Here is a 17061-nt window from a genome sequence, read left to right on the forward strand (position 1 = left end):
GACCCAGTCTTGTGTCTTCCCAGTTACCTTGTGCCCTGTTGCCTGCAGCCACTAGGGGGCGCAGCGAGAACACATGACTGGATTTGGACGCCTACACTGGAGGTAGTATCACCTGGTCCAAGGGCTAGAGCCCCGCCCCAGGACCACATGACCCACACCTTTCTGCTGGGCTAGGAAGTCCGCTATCAGGAGGGTGTTTGCTCAGGTGAGCTGGTGGTGCTGGAGAAGGTTGGAGGCCCCCCCACCCCTACTCTACTGCCCCGGAGGAACTGCCTCCTTCAATCAGGAGGGACCTACTCTCAGCGAGTTCCTGCTTGGGAGAATCGAGCAGAGAAACCGAGGTATAGGTGGGAGGGACCCCCAACCAGGGAGTTGGGGGACACTGACCTTAGTAATGTAGGGGCCTACAGCAAAGTCCAGATTTAGTTCTTGTCCTCAGTGCTAGGCTGGTAAAGCTCATTGTGTGTTCTCATAGAGGGAAACTGAGGACCAGAGAAACCGAGACCCTTAACTTAGACCTCCTGTGTCTGAAAGTTTGGGGTTGGACTCAACCACTCCCCTGACAGACAACCCAAGTGCCAAGTCCAAATACAATGACAAGGGAGTCTTGACTGCAGGTTGGAACCCTGGCCACCTTTTCTATGCAGTGACACAGCAGATACAGGGAGGTGGCCTCCAGTCTCAATTGAGAGGGGGTTTTACAGGTTTTTGACAAAGAATGAGGTTTTACAGTGTATAGTTGGGTGACATTTGGGCAGAAAAGGTGCAAGTAGGGACAAATTGGCGGCAAGTTGGCCTACAGAAAAGATTGGTTGAAGCAGTCATGGGGGCGTTAGGAACTTTGGCCTGGCTTCGCCTAATTGGTTGTTGCTGTGTGCCAGACCACCTGATGCTCAGCTTGACCAGCAGAGAGTATATTTGGACTTTCCCAAAGTGAGCTGATTGTGTTGCTAGGGAATATTTTTCTGTTTAGACTAATTTGTGGTTTTCCTGGAATCTAGGTTCAGCCTTTGGCTAGGTTTAACACAAAATGGAGTTTCTTTTTCTAAACAGAGTTGGTCTGGTCCTTACACCTGTGCTTGGTGGTGCCTTGCATCCTGCTGCTTTCCAGAAAGCACACTTGGGTCTCCAGGTCAGCCGGGACCTCTGACCCTAACTCTGACCTCTGTTCCTTCGCCGTTTTTTCCTCTTAAGTCGTGGAGCTGACCGAAGGGGCCCGAGCTGCCTTGTCCGTTTTGTGGGCTTTGTTGGATGCCTGTGTTTCTCAGTTGTGCCCTGGGGCCTGCTGGGAAAGTGCTGGAAGGAGCAGATTCCCAACCTGCCCATCAGAGTCTGAGCCTGTGAGTGCCCTTGGGCACTGAATCATGATCAGGGTCACATGTGTGGAGGCCAGGTGGAGCCGAGACTGCAGTATAGACAAAGTGGGTGTCTGGTCTTCATGCCTGGTCCACACGGTGTCTTTCTATTGCTAATGTGGAGGCTGGGGCCCTGGTAGCTCATTATGGCTGCTGGGCACCTGAAGGACCAACGCATGACTGGGGGGTTGGAAATCGCAGCCCAGCCAAGCCCCCCAACTTCCACAAGATGCTAGAGGTGGCCCACCAACACCAGCCATGCATACGAAAGTCCTGCAGAACTGAACAGAGCTGGGTGTGATCTTAAGTACCAGAAAGACCAGCCTGTGGGAGGTGCTGGCAAGATTTCAAGTCGTCCCTGGGTTCATAGCACATTAGGACAAGTCTGAGCTACCAGAATCCCTGTCTCCAAATGGCATCCAAGTGGGTTCAGAGAGCATCCTAATTGGTCAACACATTTAAGTGCTGGCAGTGTGCAGGGCACTCTGTCACCTTATTCCTAGCCTTTCCCTGCCCATCTCTTCATTCTGGCTGGCACTGACTTACAGCTTTCAAAACAAACCACCAAGGCTTACCGCCAGCCCGTGAGAGGTATGGTAGCAACCTAGGTCTTGCAGCTGGCATCTAAGTTGGCAGAGTCCCAGCTTTGTGGAGTCTTCCCCTGATCATACTTACATCAGAACTGCGTCACTGGGTCACAATTCACCCCACCCCTGCACCCCACAGGAGAACTGGAGAGCAACTGACAGGAGAGAGTGACGGGAATTGTGGGTAAAAACCTGTCAACCAGGAGAGCTCTGACTCCCCGGTGGCCACTGTTGAACACCATGTGCTTGTCAGAATATTCACAGCTACCCCTTCTGCAAAAGGCCGCTGTCTCAGGAGTATGTCTAGTGACCCTGAGAACCTCCCATTGTGCTGAGTCCTGTCTCCCCTGCTCCCCTAATCCTGCCCCCACCACATCCTGAAATCAGCCCAGCTTCTGCCCAAGCCCCAGTTCCTGAAGGCCCACACGTCCCCACTCCTCGGCGGCCAGTTTTAGCCAGAGAACCCTGCGACCTGTCCTGGGCTCTTCACTGCAAACCCTTTCTTCTTCCCCAGGGATTAGACTTCAGTGGGGTGCCCCCACCCCCAAGCCTTCCACTCACCCTTTCCTCTCTCACACACGGCCTCCTGATAAGGGCCTGGCTGCCTCTCACATCTCTCTGTACAGTGTTTTGGGGCCCATGTCTGCAGCCAGCCCCCTGCCTCTCAGGAGTGTCCCGCTGTCTCCTGTCCTGTCTTCTGCTTTCCTCGGTATCGCTGTGGAGAGGGACACATTGTCTGCCTCCTTCCCCGCACTGGCACTGATGTGGGTCCAGGACGCTCTGGTGCACTCACGTTGGCACTGGCTCCCTCTCTCCGCAGGCCTTCAGGACCTCCCCTGCTGCCCCTGCCTCCAGTCTCTTAGCATGAACAAAAGGAAGCCACTCTGCTCCCACTCCGTGCTTGGGCTCTGCTTCCTCCTCTCCTTGTCCCTAGCTGTCCTTCTGGGTCACATCATGCTCCGGAACCTCCTGCTGTTTCCCCAAGACCTTCCCGAGTCCTCCCCAGAACTGTGGAAGGCTTACAGACCTCACCATCAGGACGGCGACCATCCAGGGCCCCGGCATGTCCAGGAACGCCCTGACGAGCCTGGACCAGTGCCCACAGGGTGTGACGTACCACCCAACAGCCGCTTTGACTGTGCTCCTGACAAAGGCATCTCCCAGGAGGAGTGCGAGGCCCGTGGCTGCTGCTATGTCCCCACAGGGCAGGTGCTGAAGGGTCCACCCATGGAGCAGCCCTTGTGTTTCTTCCCGCCGAGCTACCCCAGCTACCGGCTAGAGAACCTTAGCACCACAGAGACGGGGTACACAGCCACTCTGACGCGTACCAGCCCGACCTTCTTCCCAAAGGATGTGCTGACCTTACGGCTGGACGTGCTGATGGAGACAGAGAGCCGCCTGCACTTTATGGTGTGTGTGGACACGGTAGAGCCTGGATAGAGCTGGGTCAGGCAGAGACACTTCTGTGCGGACAGATGTAACAGGGAGAACAGAGGATAGGAGTTTGTGGACAGGTGACCACTGTGTGGACATTTTTCCAATGATATGTTTGGTCTCGCTGTGTGTTCACACTGGTGTGGGCAGAGTGGTTATAGAGGCTCTAGAAGGCAGGCACACGTGGTAGACAAGCCATTCAAGACAGGTGAGGCCAAATGTGTGCATACCACATGCACGCACGCACGCACACACGCATGCAGGAACAAGTGTATGTACAACTCACACATGCATGCAAGCACATGTGTACACCTAATGCACAGGTAAGTTAAACAAATATAAAGTATTAAAAACTATTTGTGGTCGCAGCACATGCCTGTAAATCCAGCACTCAGGAGGCAGAGGCAGGAAGATCTCTGTGAGTTTGAGGCTAGCCTGGTGTGCAAAGTCAGTTCTGGGACACTCAAGGCTACACAGAGAAAGCCTGTCTCAGAAAAACAAAAGAGTGCGTGGGGAGATGGCTCAGCGGTTATGAACATCGCTTGTTCTAGCAGAGAGAGAACCAGAGGACCCAAGTTCGATTCCCAGTGTCCACATGGCTCCTCACAAGGATTTGTAACCCCAGTTTCAGTGGATCCAAACTCTCAGAAATCCAGGCAAAACACCAATGTACACAAAAGTAACAACAACAAAAACAAACACAAAACAAAAGAGCTGTGTGTGGGGCCTGACATAGGTCAACAGTAGAGCATGTGCTTGCTGTGTGTAAGGTCTGATTTGATGCCCAGCAGTGAAAGCGAGCATCATGCTTGAACTTACAGCATTTAGGAGGCTGCAGCAAGAGAATCTGTGAATGAAGTGTCAGCTGCGGGTTCAGTGAGTCCCAGGCCTGCCCGGGCGGTAGAGTAGGAACTTAGCTCAAAAGTAATCAATGAAACTGAACGGTAAATAAAGCAAAGCAGACAGGAACACACGCCAGCTGTTGACTGTTTACCTGAAAAGCGAGTTTAGTGGATGTTCTGCATTTACCAGGCTGAGGGAGCGCTCCTCCCCTGAGTTAAGTGGTTGAGGAAACTAAGGCTCTTAGTCAAGCACAGTGTGCAGCCGCCCTGGGAGCTGATCTGGCTGACTGTCCTGCAGCCCTGTCTCCTGGAGGCGTCAAGGGAGGGAGGGGCACCAGGCACTTGAAGGGCTTTGAGCCACCGTCTCTCCTCGCCTAGATCAAAGATCCCGCTCACAAGCGCTATGAGGTGCCCCTGGACACCCCGAGGGTGCTGAGCCGGGCGCCATCCCCACTGTACAGCGTGGAATTCTCAGAGGAGCCCTTTGGAGTGGTCGTGCGCAGGGAGCTGGATGGCCGAGTCCTGTGAGTTGGCTACCTGGAACCCTAGTGGACAGGGACCTGGTGGCCCCTCAGGGCCAGAGCTTCAGGAGGCAGCAAGCCTGTGTGCCTCCTCCCTGGCTCAGCTCTCAGCCCAATGCTGCCTCTTTCTGTTTTTGATCCACTGCTGTGATAAACACCATGCTCGAAAGCAACATGGAGAAGAAAAGGTTAATTTCCCCGCAGGGGCTCCAGGTCTCTCCATCACAGGAGAAGTCAGGACAGGAACTCAGGCCATGGAGGAATGCTGCTTGCTGCCTTACTTCCCATGGCGTGCCTAGGGTGCTTTCTTATCCAACCCAGACCAGCAGCCCTGGGGTGGTGGCACCCACAGCATGCTAGGCCCTCCACATCAGTCAGGCAAGGAAATGTCCCCCATGGGAAGGCTTCCAGGCCAGTGTAATGAGGTGTTTTCTCAGCTGAGAGTCCTTCCCTCTTCTCAGATGGCCCTCGCTTGTATCGAGCTGACAGAGCCAAGCAGCACAGCTTTCTTCCTGCTCCTGGTCCACCAAGCACATGCCCGCCAGGAGTACTGTTGAGTGCTGGCCCGGGTCTAGGCTGGGTGTGTCGACACTGGGTCCCAAAGGTTCTCTCTGTGGCTTCCCAGTGAGGACTAATACTCCCAGGAGATGTGTGGCAGTGTGTGGTGACAGCTTGGTTGATAGGACAGAGTGCTGGACACCCACAGTATCCAAGATGACCCACTGCTAAAGGATGATCTATCCAAGTGCCAGTGGGACTGAGGCAGGACAGTGATCCAGGCCACAGTGGCACCAGTGTCAGTGGGACTGGGAAGAGACCCTGGTCCAGGCCACAGTGGTGGCCCTGCAGGTGGCATGCCTAGTGGCCGCCCTGTGTTTTACTCTTCAAGTATGCATCTCTACCGCATACGCAAAAATGACTCATCCTAACGCCATCACCCTCGGTGTTATCATAACCCTCTTCAGACTTTTAAGGACACAGGCCCAGGTGAAGGGCTGGCAGGGGACTGAGGGTCCCTGCCATCAGCCTCTCCTGTGCCTTGTGTTGCTCCAAGGCTCAAGTCCCCATGGCAGGCCCTCATGTATTTGCCACGGTGTCCTCTGTCCTGCTCTGTGTCCCCCTGAGCATGTCTGCTGTGCCTTTTCCCGCTGTCCTCAGGTGCTAAGCACTGCTGGGGTTTATGTGGTGTCCCAGGGTTGCTATGCTGCTGGTGAAGTCAGACTGTCCCTCTCCAACTGTCCCTTAGAAGGACCCATCATCCTAGATTGTTGTGGCCTGGGGTCTAAGGGACTCTGGTGTCTCCACACAGGCTGAACACAACCGTGGCTCCCCTGTTCTTCACTGACCAGTTCCTGCAGCTGGCCACTTCGCTGCCCTCCCAGCACATCACAGGCCTTGGTGAGCATGTCAGCCCACTCATGCTCAGCACTGAATGGACTCGGCTCACCTTCTGGAACCGGGATGTGCCACCGTCGGTAAGAGATGGACAGTGGGTGGGAATGTGAAGGCTGAGGTCCTAGGTGCGAGGTGCCTCTCTTGTCATCCCAGCCAGGTAACAACCTGTACGGGTCACACCCTTTCTACCTAGCCCTGGAGGATGGTGGCTTGGCTCACGGTGTGTTCTTGCTAAACAGCAATGCCATGGGTGAGTCACCAGATGGAACTGCTCAGTAGTCGCTTCTGTGGCAGAACTGGAGGCTGTGCCTGCCCCCGAGACTTCCTGTGTCCAAGGGAGAGTCCAGTGAGCAGAGGCCTCATCTCGCTCATCCCCTTGGGACCTAAGGATGTCCCGGGTGATTGCCCAGGCTCGTCTGCTCCGTGTTGTGTTCTTCAGGCCTTGCTGGGTTGGGCTCAATACAGCTGCCCTGCTCCCACCCATCGGGCATCCCCCAGGCTTCATATGGGAAGGGTCCCACTCTAGGTACAGGGTGACGCATCTGTCGGGGACTCACGCCTGAGCCGGGGCCGCTTTCCCTCCAGATGTGGTCCTGCAGCCCAGCCCGGCCCTAACCTGGAGGACCACAGGCGGGATCCTGGATGTCTACGTGTTCCTAGGCCCAGAGCCCAAGAGTGTTGTGCAGCAGTACCAGGATGTTGTGGGTAGGGCCTGCGGATCCCTACCCACTGGCCTCAGAACCATGGCCCCTGCCCCAGGCCCCTGCCCTGTACCCACTGGCATCACCCCCAGGGTCCCTGCCTCCTCCCCAGGCCCCTACCCTCTTCCCCCAGGCCCCACTAACGTGCAGTGCTGTCCCGCAGGATACCCCTTCATGCCTCCATACTGGGGCCTGGGCTTCCACCTGTGCCGCTGGGGCTACTCCTCCACCGCCATTGTCCGCCAGGTGGTGGAGAACATGACCAGGACTCACTTCCCCCTGGTGAGTGGGAGTCAGGGTGGGGCCGCCCAGCTTCCACACTCTTGACTCCGGATCTCAGCCTCAGCTCCCATCCCCCGCTGCAGGACGTGCAGTGGAATGATCTAGATTACATGGACAACCGCAGGGACTTCACCTTCAACCAGGACGGCTTTGCCGACTTCCCAGACATGGTGCGCGAGCTCCACGAAGGAGGCCGCCGGTACATTATGATCGTGGTGAGCAGATATGGCTGCAGCCTGGCTGCTTCCCGTGTCGGGCCGAGTCCTCCTGCCTGAGCCGTTGCCCTGGACATTCCCTGAGTCTTTGATGCTCAAGGAACATCCAGACCGTTTGCAGGCTTGGTGTCTGCTGTCCATGTTCCTGGAAGTACCTGTCATGCTCAAGGCTCCAGGGTCAGCAGGCAGCATCTGCTTAACTGCTTGAGCAGCCATAGCTCCCAAGGCAGGGCCATAGCAAGCTGGTGATGGCCTCAGACGTAGCTGGAGTTTATGTGTCTCCTGGACCTGGGTCTCCCTCTCGCCAGCGAATGTCATGTCCTATAAGCCATTATGTAGACAAGGGTGGTCTCAAACTCAGAGAGATCGGCCTGCCTCTGTCTCCCATCAGCTCAGATTTATAAAAGGCTGAAAACCCGGGCATGGTGGCACAGGCCTTTAATCCCAGCACTCAGGAGCAGAGGCCAGCAGATTTCTGTGAGTTGGAGGCCAGCCTGGTTAACAAAGTGGGTCTAGTACAGCCTGGTCTACACAAATATAGCAAGAATAGAGTTTGGTATTCTCTGCCAAGTCCAGACTCTAGTCCTCCATGGTTACAGTGTGGGTATGACCTTACTGGAGTATGTGCTCCTGTTCCTATTAGTTCAGATATGAACATTTTTTATTATTCTATTATATCTCTTAAGTTTGGCCAACACTACACTGAGAAACCCTGTCTCGAAAACCGTAAATAAATAAATAAATAAATAAATGGCGTGCACCAACCATTCCTGGGGCCGTTTTTTAAATCTCTCTCTCTCTCTCTCTCTCTCTCTCTTTGTTTTTTTTTGTTTTTGTTTTTGTTTTTGTTTTTGTTTTTGTTTTTGTTTTTTTAACATTAAATTGGACGCAGAAGTAGTGGTGCAGGCCTTTAATCCCAGTCTTGAGGAAGGCAGATCTCTGTGAGTTCTAGGCCAGCCTTGTCTACAAAGTGAATGCAAGACTTCCAGAGCTACACAGAGAAACCCTGTCTCAGATAACAAACATAAGGAATAAATAGAAGAAACAAACAAAAATGGTTCTCTTGTAACTCTGGGAGGATGGACAATCACATGTCCAGACTCACCCAGGAGCGTCCAGAAGACTCCTCACACTAGCTGATTGCTGACTGTGCGCCATTTTCCTGTACCATCCCATCTCCACCTCACCCAGTGGCTGGCACCAGGGCTTTGTCCTCTTCTTTCCCCAGGATCCGGCCATCAGCAGCTCAGGCCCTGCTGGGAGTTACAGGCCCTATGACGAGGGTCTTCGGAGGGGCGTGTTTATCACCAATGAGACTGGACAGCCACTGATTGGGAAGGTAGTGTGGGGGATGGGGACAGGGGGACAGGTAGCTGTCCAGGGCCAGGGTCAGACTCAGAAACCATCATGTCCAGTAGACACAGCGGGGCTGGGGGAGGCCTCAAGAGGTAACTCCTGACACATACCTTGGACTTCTGAAGTGGAGATGCGTTCTCGGGCATCATGAGCCACTGGGTCCAGCTCAAGCCTAGCAGACCTATGTGAGGATTTGGGGGTCTCCTTTGTCCTCCTTACCCCTGAGGGCTTCTGGGAGTCCTGAGTCCCAAGCTTCCCCTCCTACAGTGCCCCTGGTGAGGGAGGGGCAGGCTTGGGTCCTGAGTCTGATGGTGGGACCTCCAGTGGGGTTCTGTCAACTTCTTCCCAATGTTTTGGTCCCGTGGCTCCTCTGCCCTGTGTATTTGTGTGCAGGGCTGGCCTTGGCTCTCCCAGAGCAAGAGCCCTCCAAGCCCCTAGGCATTGTGGGACAGGCTTGTTTATTGTTGGGCTTGGGGTCTGTTGCTGTATGTCAGGGTTGACTAAGATTGAGGCTGCTGCTCTGCTCAAAGCCAAGGCCTGACAGGGCTTTGGTGGAAGATCAACCTGGGACTGTTCTCCATTCTTGGCTTGCTTTTCAGTTTTGGCCTGGACCCACTGCCTTCCCTGATTTCACCAACCCAGAGACCCTTGACTGGTGGCAGGACATGGTATCAGAGTTCCATGCCCAGGTGCCCTTTGATGGAATATGGATTGTAAGTGTAACCCCCATCCTCCCTGGGTGCACCCCCAGTTCCTGCAGGCTGACCCAGCTTATATCACCTTGGCCTCTTCTAGGACATGAATGAACCATCCAACTTCATTAGAGGCTCTGAGGAGGGCTGCCCTAACAACGAACTGGAGAGCCCACCCTATGTGCCTGGTGAGCCGCCCACCTCGCCTGCCTGGAATGGGGACAGAGCTGGTTTAAAGCAGGGAGCCCCCTTCTGTGGTTTGGAAGATGCAAAGTTCTCAGGGTTTGGCAGTCAGTAGGCAGAACAGCCAGCAGCTCAGAGAGGAGAGAAAACCCAAGGGTGACGTCCTGCAAAGAGTAACACAGACACTGTCATATCTGCGCAGCGCCTCGGGGGAAGGAGATTGCGTTTGAATGGTCAGACCCTTGGGATGACTCAAGAGAGATGGGTGTGGAGGCCGTAGGTTGGCAGAGGGTCGTCTTTGGTCCCACCTGCCTGTCTTTGGAAGAACAGAGGTGAATAGTGATGTGCCCCAAGCCCCACAGGGGAAGAGGGGTCAGCGTTAGGAGGCTCCGCCCTGGGCTGAGCCCAAGGAGCTGACAGTCTGAGCAGCAGAGGAGGAAGGCACCACATGGAGCCTGGAGGAAGTTCCTTACTAAACTAGTTCTCCTCTGGCCTAGGGGTGGTTGGCGGGTCCTTGCGGGCAGGCACCATCTGTGCCTCCAGCCGCCAGTTCCTCTCAACACATTACAACCTCCACAACCTGTATGGCCTCACTCAAGCCATTGCCTCCAGCAGGTAAGGCTCCACCCTGTGCAGCCAACAGCCTGCTCAGTAGTCACCTTGGAAACTAAGAGGTGGATGGCTCCTACAAGGGTCACTGAGAGGGGAAAGGGGCCACCATGACCAACCTAGGGCCAGTGATGCATGCAAAACTGGTTGCTACTCTCCACCCCTGTTTGGAGCTGGCTTCTCCCACACACTATGCCCTGGGCATCCCAGATGTTAAGTGGGTAGGGGCTGGTACCTAGGGATTCCATGACTCCGCTAAGGCTCACCCACAGATGACATCCAACTCACTGGGGCAGGGCTGACTGTGCCTGACATACTCTGGCCCACCCATTCTGTTCTTACCAGTTCCCTCTCAGAGCCCTGATCCCCTTGCCACTGGCCCCTGGGGCTGTGTTCTACCCCAAGGGGGGATGTGTAGTACCCATGGGAACCCAGTTCTCTGTGTTTACCAACCACTCAGGGCCCTCGTGAAGATTCGGGGAACACGACCCTTTGTGATTTCCCGCTCAACCTTCCCTGGCCATGGCCGATATGCTGGCCACTGGACAGGGGATATATGGAGTTCCTGGGAACATCTCGTGTACTCTGTGCCGGGTAAAGTACAAGCTGCCCGGAGGGCTCTGGGTCCCCTCAGGGGGGCTGTGGGTTCTGGGCTCAACACTGCAGATAGTACTGAGATAGCCTGGGGATGTCTGCCGTCTGTGTGGGATGGGATGCCTCCAGGCTCCTACTCACTTGTGCACATCTGCTCACCCGTCAGCCGCTCACGCGGGCACCTTTCTTCCCAGTACCCTGTGTGCACTTCACTCTGCCTACTGCCTGAAAAGCCTCAAAACCTCATCTTGCGCAGGTCTCTGGTGACTCCGGCCTGAGATGCAGGCCATCTGCTCTACTTGCCCTCAGCCTTGTAGACTGCAATGCCTGGAGGCCAGGAGCCAGACTTGGAGCTCCTTGCAGAGCTGGGATCTGGACATCCTCCCTTCTCTTCTGTGTTCACTACAGCTGAGGAGCCCTTTCTGTGGAATCAAAGTAGCAGGAATCCATCCATGACAGTAACCAGACCTTGGGTTTGCAGGGCCACACCCCTGTGCACAGAGGTGTAGCTTGGTGTCCTTGCACAGTTTGGGGACCCCAGAAGGGAGGGACTCATGGTCTCCTGGACATCTCACTGCATTGCTGCGGGCTTCACCCCTATTTTCACAGGACCATGTCCCCTTGTGACTTAATCTCCACATGGCATTTCCTCAGGACCTCACTAACCACTTCACCTTAGTACCATTACATTTGGAAAGCTCTAATTTGCAAAAAGGTCCCAGGCCTACACCCTGTGTCTCTGAACACACTGGGCTCTGGTCAGCTCTGCTGGTCCCAGGCAGTAGGAAGTAGTTGCTGACCCCAAGTGGAAAGCACAGGCCAGTGGGCTCTTGCGAGTCATGCACTGATAGTGAGTCTAGGTTAGACCCTCACAGCAGAGGTCTGTCTATTTGCTGCCTTGGGTAACCTCCTGCTATTCTGCCTCAATACTCAGAAATCCTGCAGTTTACCCTGCTCGGCATCCCCCTGATCGGGGCGGACATCTGTGGCTTCCTGGGAGATACGAGAGAAGAGCTGTGTGTGCGCTGGACCCAGCTGGGGGCCTTCTACCCTTTCATGCGGAACCACAATGTCCTGCATAGCAAGGTAGGATGGGGCAGCAGGGGAGCCCTCACCCCCCAAGGCCTTGCCCTTGTGAATCCTATACCTATGGGGAGAGCCCAGTCCGTGGTGGCCTCCACACAGGATGGCCAAGGGGCTATGGTTCTCTGGGTGGGCATTCTGTTGACCCATGGCCTAGGAGCCCAGAGAGCTGCTGTTGTAGTGTGCGTTCCCTCTCCTGTGATAAACACTATGACCAAAAGCAGCTTGGGGCAGAAAGGGTTAATTTCATCTCCAGCTTAGAGTTCATCATGAGAGGAAGTCAGGACAGGAAGTAAAGCATCAACCATGGAGGAACAATGCTCCCTCCTCACAGCCCAGGACCACCTGCCCACGCGGTGCCACCCATGGTGGACGGGGCACCCCCACAGCCATCCTTAAGTGAGGAAATTGCCCCCATCTCACCCCCAAGGCCAGTCTGGTGGAGGTGTTTTTCTCAAGTGAGGTTCCCTTTTTCCAGATGATGCCAGCTTGTGTCAAGTTGACAAAAACTAAACAGCTCATCTCCTTTGCCCTCTCTGCCCACACAGCCACAGGAGCCATATCGGTTCAGCGAGGCAGCCCAGCAGGCCATGAGGAAAGCCTTCACCCTGCGCTATGCCCTTCTGCCCTACCTGTATACCCTCTTCCATGGCGCCCACGTCAGAGGGGACACAGTGGCCCGGCCCCTCTTCCTGGAGTGAGTCACCTGGGTCAGGGAGTGACAGTGACAGTCCACATGTGTCCCTGGGAGGACTTACTGGAGGTCTTCCCGTGCCAGGGAACTCACTCTGCTGTGGGCTGTGTCCTACAACCCAGGCAGGCTGTGACAAAAGTGCCCGGTGCTCTCAGGCCCCTAGAGCTCAGTTCTGCCAGGACATCCGGACTGTGGACAACTGGCTGAGGTACCGACCAGGCCTCCTGGCTGATGAGACTTGGATGAAATGGTCATGAGTTGTCCATTTGGGGTGACTTAAGGGAAGAGGACAAACAAGAGAGGCCCCTTCCATGTCCCCAGACAGGACTGTTCACATAGGAGGCGTCCCCAGAGGACAGAGAGAGGATGGTTCTTGGGTGGAAAGGCAAGTAGCTTGAACTACAGATATCACACACAGACCACACACACACACACACACACACACATGGACTACATGGTTAAGTAACAGTTGCACGGGGGAGATTGCTCAGTGTGTAAGGTGCCTGCCTTGCTGCATGAGGACCTGATCTCAGGTGCTCATGTTAAAGAGCTGAGGCTGAGGGCGTGGTGGTGCTGGCCTTCAGTCCCAGCACTCAGCAGGCAGAAGCAGTTGAGTCTCTCTAGTTTGCGGCCAGCCATGTCTACACAATGACTTCTAAGATAGCCAGGGCTACAGAGAGAAACCCTGGCTCAAACAAATAACAATCAAACAAACCTGGCATGGTGGCCTTCACTTAGCTCCAGCATCCCTGGGGCGTAACTGGCTGCTCATCAAGCTTCAGGGCCCCCGTGTGACCCTGTCTCTAAAGACCAGGTAGATGACACCTAGGGGACATACTAGAGGTTGGCCTTGGACTCCACATGGCTGCACAGGCATGCACTTGACACCACCCGCCACCATTGCTCGCTCTCTCACACACATACACACGCACAAACACACACACATACACACGCGCGTACACACACACACACACACACACACACACACACACACACTTCAAGCAGATGTAATTTACCCAGAAGCACCTGCCACCACAGGAACAAGAGGAACCAACCATGGCCCTCAAGGCAGCTGTGGGGCAGGCCCTCAGCATGCGCGATCCACGCAGAAGTGTGAGGACACACTTGTGCACACTCAGGGTACCTTTGGCTCCCTGATGGATGCCTTAACTCCACAAATGGAAACTGGTCCCAAGCGGTCATCTGAAAAGCATCACGCTCTGTCTTGTCCCTAGCACTGTGGTCCTGCCACATGGTCAGAGCAGAGCCCAGAGGTGAAGTTAGCAGTGGTGAGATTGTGGAGAACATCGATGCTTTCATGTACTCACAGTTTTGACTGGAAGGGTGGCATTGCTAGTTTGAGACTCAAGAAACAGTGACAGAACCACAGGCGCCCCAGCACCTTCTGTCTGAACCTGGAGAGTCAGCAAAGCAAACCTTACTCTGGGCTCTGGCAGAAGCAGCCCAGATCCTCTGGGTCCTGGGTTTCTCAGAGCCTGTCTCTGCCCTGCACAGCTGACTCAGAGCCCCAGGCTCAGGCCCTCAAGCCTGTCTCTCCTGTGAAGGTTCCCTGAGGATCCCAGCACCTGGTCTGTGGACCGCCAGCTCCTGTGGGGATCCGCCCTGCTCATCACACCTGTGCTAGAGAGTGGGAAAACTGAAGTGACTGGCTACTTCCCTGAGGGCACGTGGTACAACCTGCAGATGGTGAGTCCCAAGGTCCTCAGACCCAGCACTGGTGGGGACTAGAGCTGCCATGGCCTCCTGGCCTATCAGTGACAGGCTGAAAAGGTGCACCTGCCCTGAAGTCCCAGCTGCATGCTGAATCCTCACCTGGGCACCGATGCCACGACAGCGCGCTGCTGTAGGTGAGAAGATGCAGGCTGACAGCTGACGGGGTTAACTCCAGGGCCCCACAGCCACTGAGGCTGAGCTGAGCCAGACGGTCATTCCTACAGCAGGTCCAGCTCCGCAGTCACAGCCAGCCTGTCTCAGGAGCACTCTTGTACCACCACACACAGCTGCGGGGGGCAGGAGAACGTGGCTCCAAGTGCCAGCGTGGCAGCATGGGTGCTTCCCGGGACCCTTCTCATGTGACCCCTTCCTCCAGGTGCCAGTGGAGGCCCTTGGCAGCCTCCCATCTCCTCCGTCGCCCCTCAGAGCTGCTGTCCGCAGCAAGGGGCAGTGGTTGACACTGGATGCCCCACTGGACACCATCAATGTGCACCTGAGGGCGGGCTACATCATACCACTGCAGGTACCCAGAGCCAGCAGCTCCAGGGCCCAAGGAAGGCCAGGGATGGGGACTGGAGGCTGCTGGAAGGATGGTGGCAGGGAGCTGGCCAGGGCACTAGGCTTTCCCTCTGGCAGGGTAAACCCGGGGCAGCGGGGGAGGGGCTGAAAGGAGCAAATGTGGGTCTTTCAGCTCTTGGCCAGGGTGGTCACCACACATCCTGGGCTACTCAACCCCAGGCCGGGCCGTCACTGCAGATGTCCTCCAGGTCTCCAGGGACACAGGTGTGACAGGTGCCCTCCCTCTTCCCAGGGTCCCAGCCTCACAACCACGGAGTCCCGAAAGCAGCCCATGGCTCTGGCTGTGGCATTAACAGCAAGCGGCGAGGCCTGTGGGGAGCTGTTCTGGGACGATGGGGAGAGCCTGGGGGTCCTGGAGCGTGGGGACTACACACTGGTCACCTTCTTAGCCAAGAACGTGAGTCACAAGGCCCGCCCAGACTGGTGGAAGAAACATGGGGTAGGGCTGTGTGACCTGATGGACGGAGGGCCTGGGCCACAGTGGCCACCATCCCTGCGTCAGCACAGAAGAGCCGCCCTGTGAGGCTTCTGTGAGTCTGGTTGTGGAGGGCTCACTGTCACAGAACAATGTCGCTTCCTTCCCCCTCTATGTTACCAGAATACCATTGTGAACAAGTTAGTCCACGTGACCAAGGAGGGGGCTGACCTACAGCTGAGGAAGGTGGCTGTCATGGGAGTGACCACTGCCCCCACCCAGGTCCTTTCCAATGGTGTCCCTGTCTCCAATTTCACCTACAGCCCTGACAGCAAGGTAGGGGGGCAGGCTGGGGATTGGGTCTTTGTCCTGGGGGGCCTGAGTGAAGGGGGTGCTAAGGACACCAGGCACTCACTTGGTCCAGGCATCCTCAGACACACTACTGGGAGGGAGACAGGGCACTTGGCCTCACAGAGGAACAGGGCAAGTGGGACCTCACCCCTCGCCATATCTACCTTGGGAGCAATGATGATGGAGGCTCTGAGCCTCTAAACAGCACCTCGTTTCCAATGGAATCAGGTGCCAATTCTGAGGCCCTGGTCCCTCTGCCTTGGAGAGGGATGGCCCGGGAGCAGAGGCCGCCATCCCTGGGTTTGTCCCTCCTGAGAGCTGTGTTATTCCTGGGCTCCCAAGACCCAGCATGCCCTTGTCTCTGAGCAGGAAGGCCACCTTCCAGGGCATCTGAGGTCTGGCTATGGGTGGGAACCACTTGGCATCCGAGCTCTTTTCTGTCTTGCAGACCCTGGCCATCCCTGTCTCACTGCTCATGGGAGAGCAGTTTCAAATTGACTGGTCCTAGCAGACTCGCCTGTGTTTACGGAAGCCTCCCATGGAGGTAGCGCGCATGGTGTGGGTGGTGGCACCGGGCAGGCCCTGAGTCCCGGTCTCCTGACACATCTCTGAGGTTTCTCCATCTGTTGCTGCCTGTTCCCTTGAAGGACTGTGGGGAGAGGCGGGCTCGGCTGGCCTCCTGCCCCAGCTGTCTGTCAGACACTAGAGATGTGGAGGTCGGCCTGGGCAGGCTGTGCCTGCACCAACATCAGACCATGCCGCCACTGCAGCTGCAACCCTGCAAGCAGACAGAACTGTTGGTGGCACCAGGCTCAAGGGACATGAGTGGCTCTCTGTGAAGTGCACTTATTCTAATAAAAAGGCTGTTGGAACCACCTCTCACATCACTCATTTCTTCCTATCACCCTCATGTCCCTGTCATCCCCGTGACCCCTCAGGTCCCCAACGTGTTTATGTCTGTCACGTCACTCAGATGCCACATTGGTGACCAGGGATGATGGCCTGAGTGAGGACCGGCAGCCCAACCTACTTCTATAATCTCCAGAAAACCAAGAACCAGGCATGGGGACTTGGGAGCCACATGTCAGCCTGGAGTGCTGCTTACAGAGGCCTCTTCCAGAGGGTCACTTGGCTCCCAGAGGTCGTGTGGAAAGGACAGGACAGTAACTGCCACAGATTCTGCCCATCCCTTCCGCCTGCCTTGTGGTGCTAGAAAGGAGAAGTACTGGGCGCCTCCTGTGGGAGTGAGCCTCTGCCTGGTGCCAGTCCATGACAGTGAAGGCTACACAGAGAAACCCTGTCTCGAAAAAACCAACAATGAAAACAAAACCAGCCATTTTAAGCTATCAGAGAAATCTGCCACTTTGTTCACATAGTTTACACCTTCTAGAAGGTCATACAAATGAGTTTATTATTCAGCCTCTGACTTCTCGTTGGTG

At 55.6% G+C, this 17061-nt stretch overlaps 1 protein-coding gene across 4 annotated transcripts; it reads left to right on the forward strand.

Moving 5' to 3' along the window:
- Positions 1-108: 108 nt before the first annotated feature.
- On the forward strand, positions 109-16497 carry LOC311579757 (lysosomal alpha-glucosidase). Of its 4 annotated transcripts, XM_084750594.1 has the most exons (21): positions 272-341; positions 1195-1340; positions 2763-3352; positions 4597-4742; positions 6049-6214; positions 6288-6384; positions 6720-6839; positions 6999-7117; positions 7201-7332; positions 8561-8671; positions 9288-9401; positions 9484-9568; positions 10061-10178; positions 10633-10766; positions 11701-11852; positions 12398-12546; positions 14109-14250; positions 14654-14800; positions 15089-15253; positions 15455-15607; positions 16071-16497. In XM_084750594.1, exons 3-21 carry the CDS (start codon positions 2807-2809, stop codon positions 16128-16130), a joined length of 2856 nt encoding a protein of 951 aa, XP_084606720.1. In that variant the 5' UTR covers positions 272-341; positions 1195-1340; positions 2763-2806; the 3' UTR covers positions 16131-16497. The 4 variants fall into 4 exon arrangements, with proteins under 4 accessions (XP_084606723.1, XP_084606722.1, XP_084606720.1 ...); XM_084750597.1 differs by lacking the exons at positions 272-341; positions 1195-1340 and adding an exon at positions 109-205; XM_084750596.1 differs by lacking the exon at positions 1195-1340 and having other exon boundaries at positions 225-341.
- Positions 16498-17061: the final 564 nt, after the last annotated feature.

Source organism: Acomys minous (assembly GCF_964271855.1).
Source record: "Acomys minous genome assembly, chromosome: 12".
Taxonomy (NCBI): Eukaryota; Metazoa; Chordata; class Mammalia; order Rodentia; family Muridae; genus Acomys; species Acomys minous.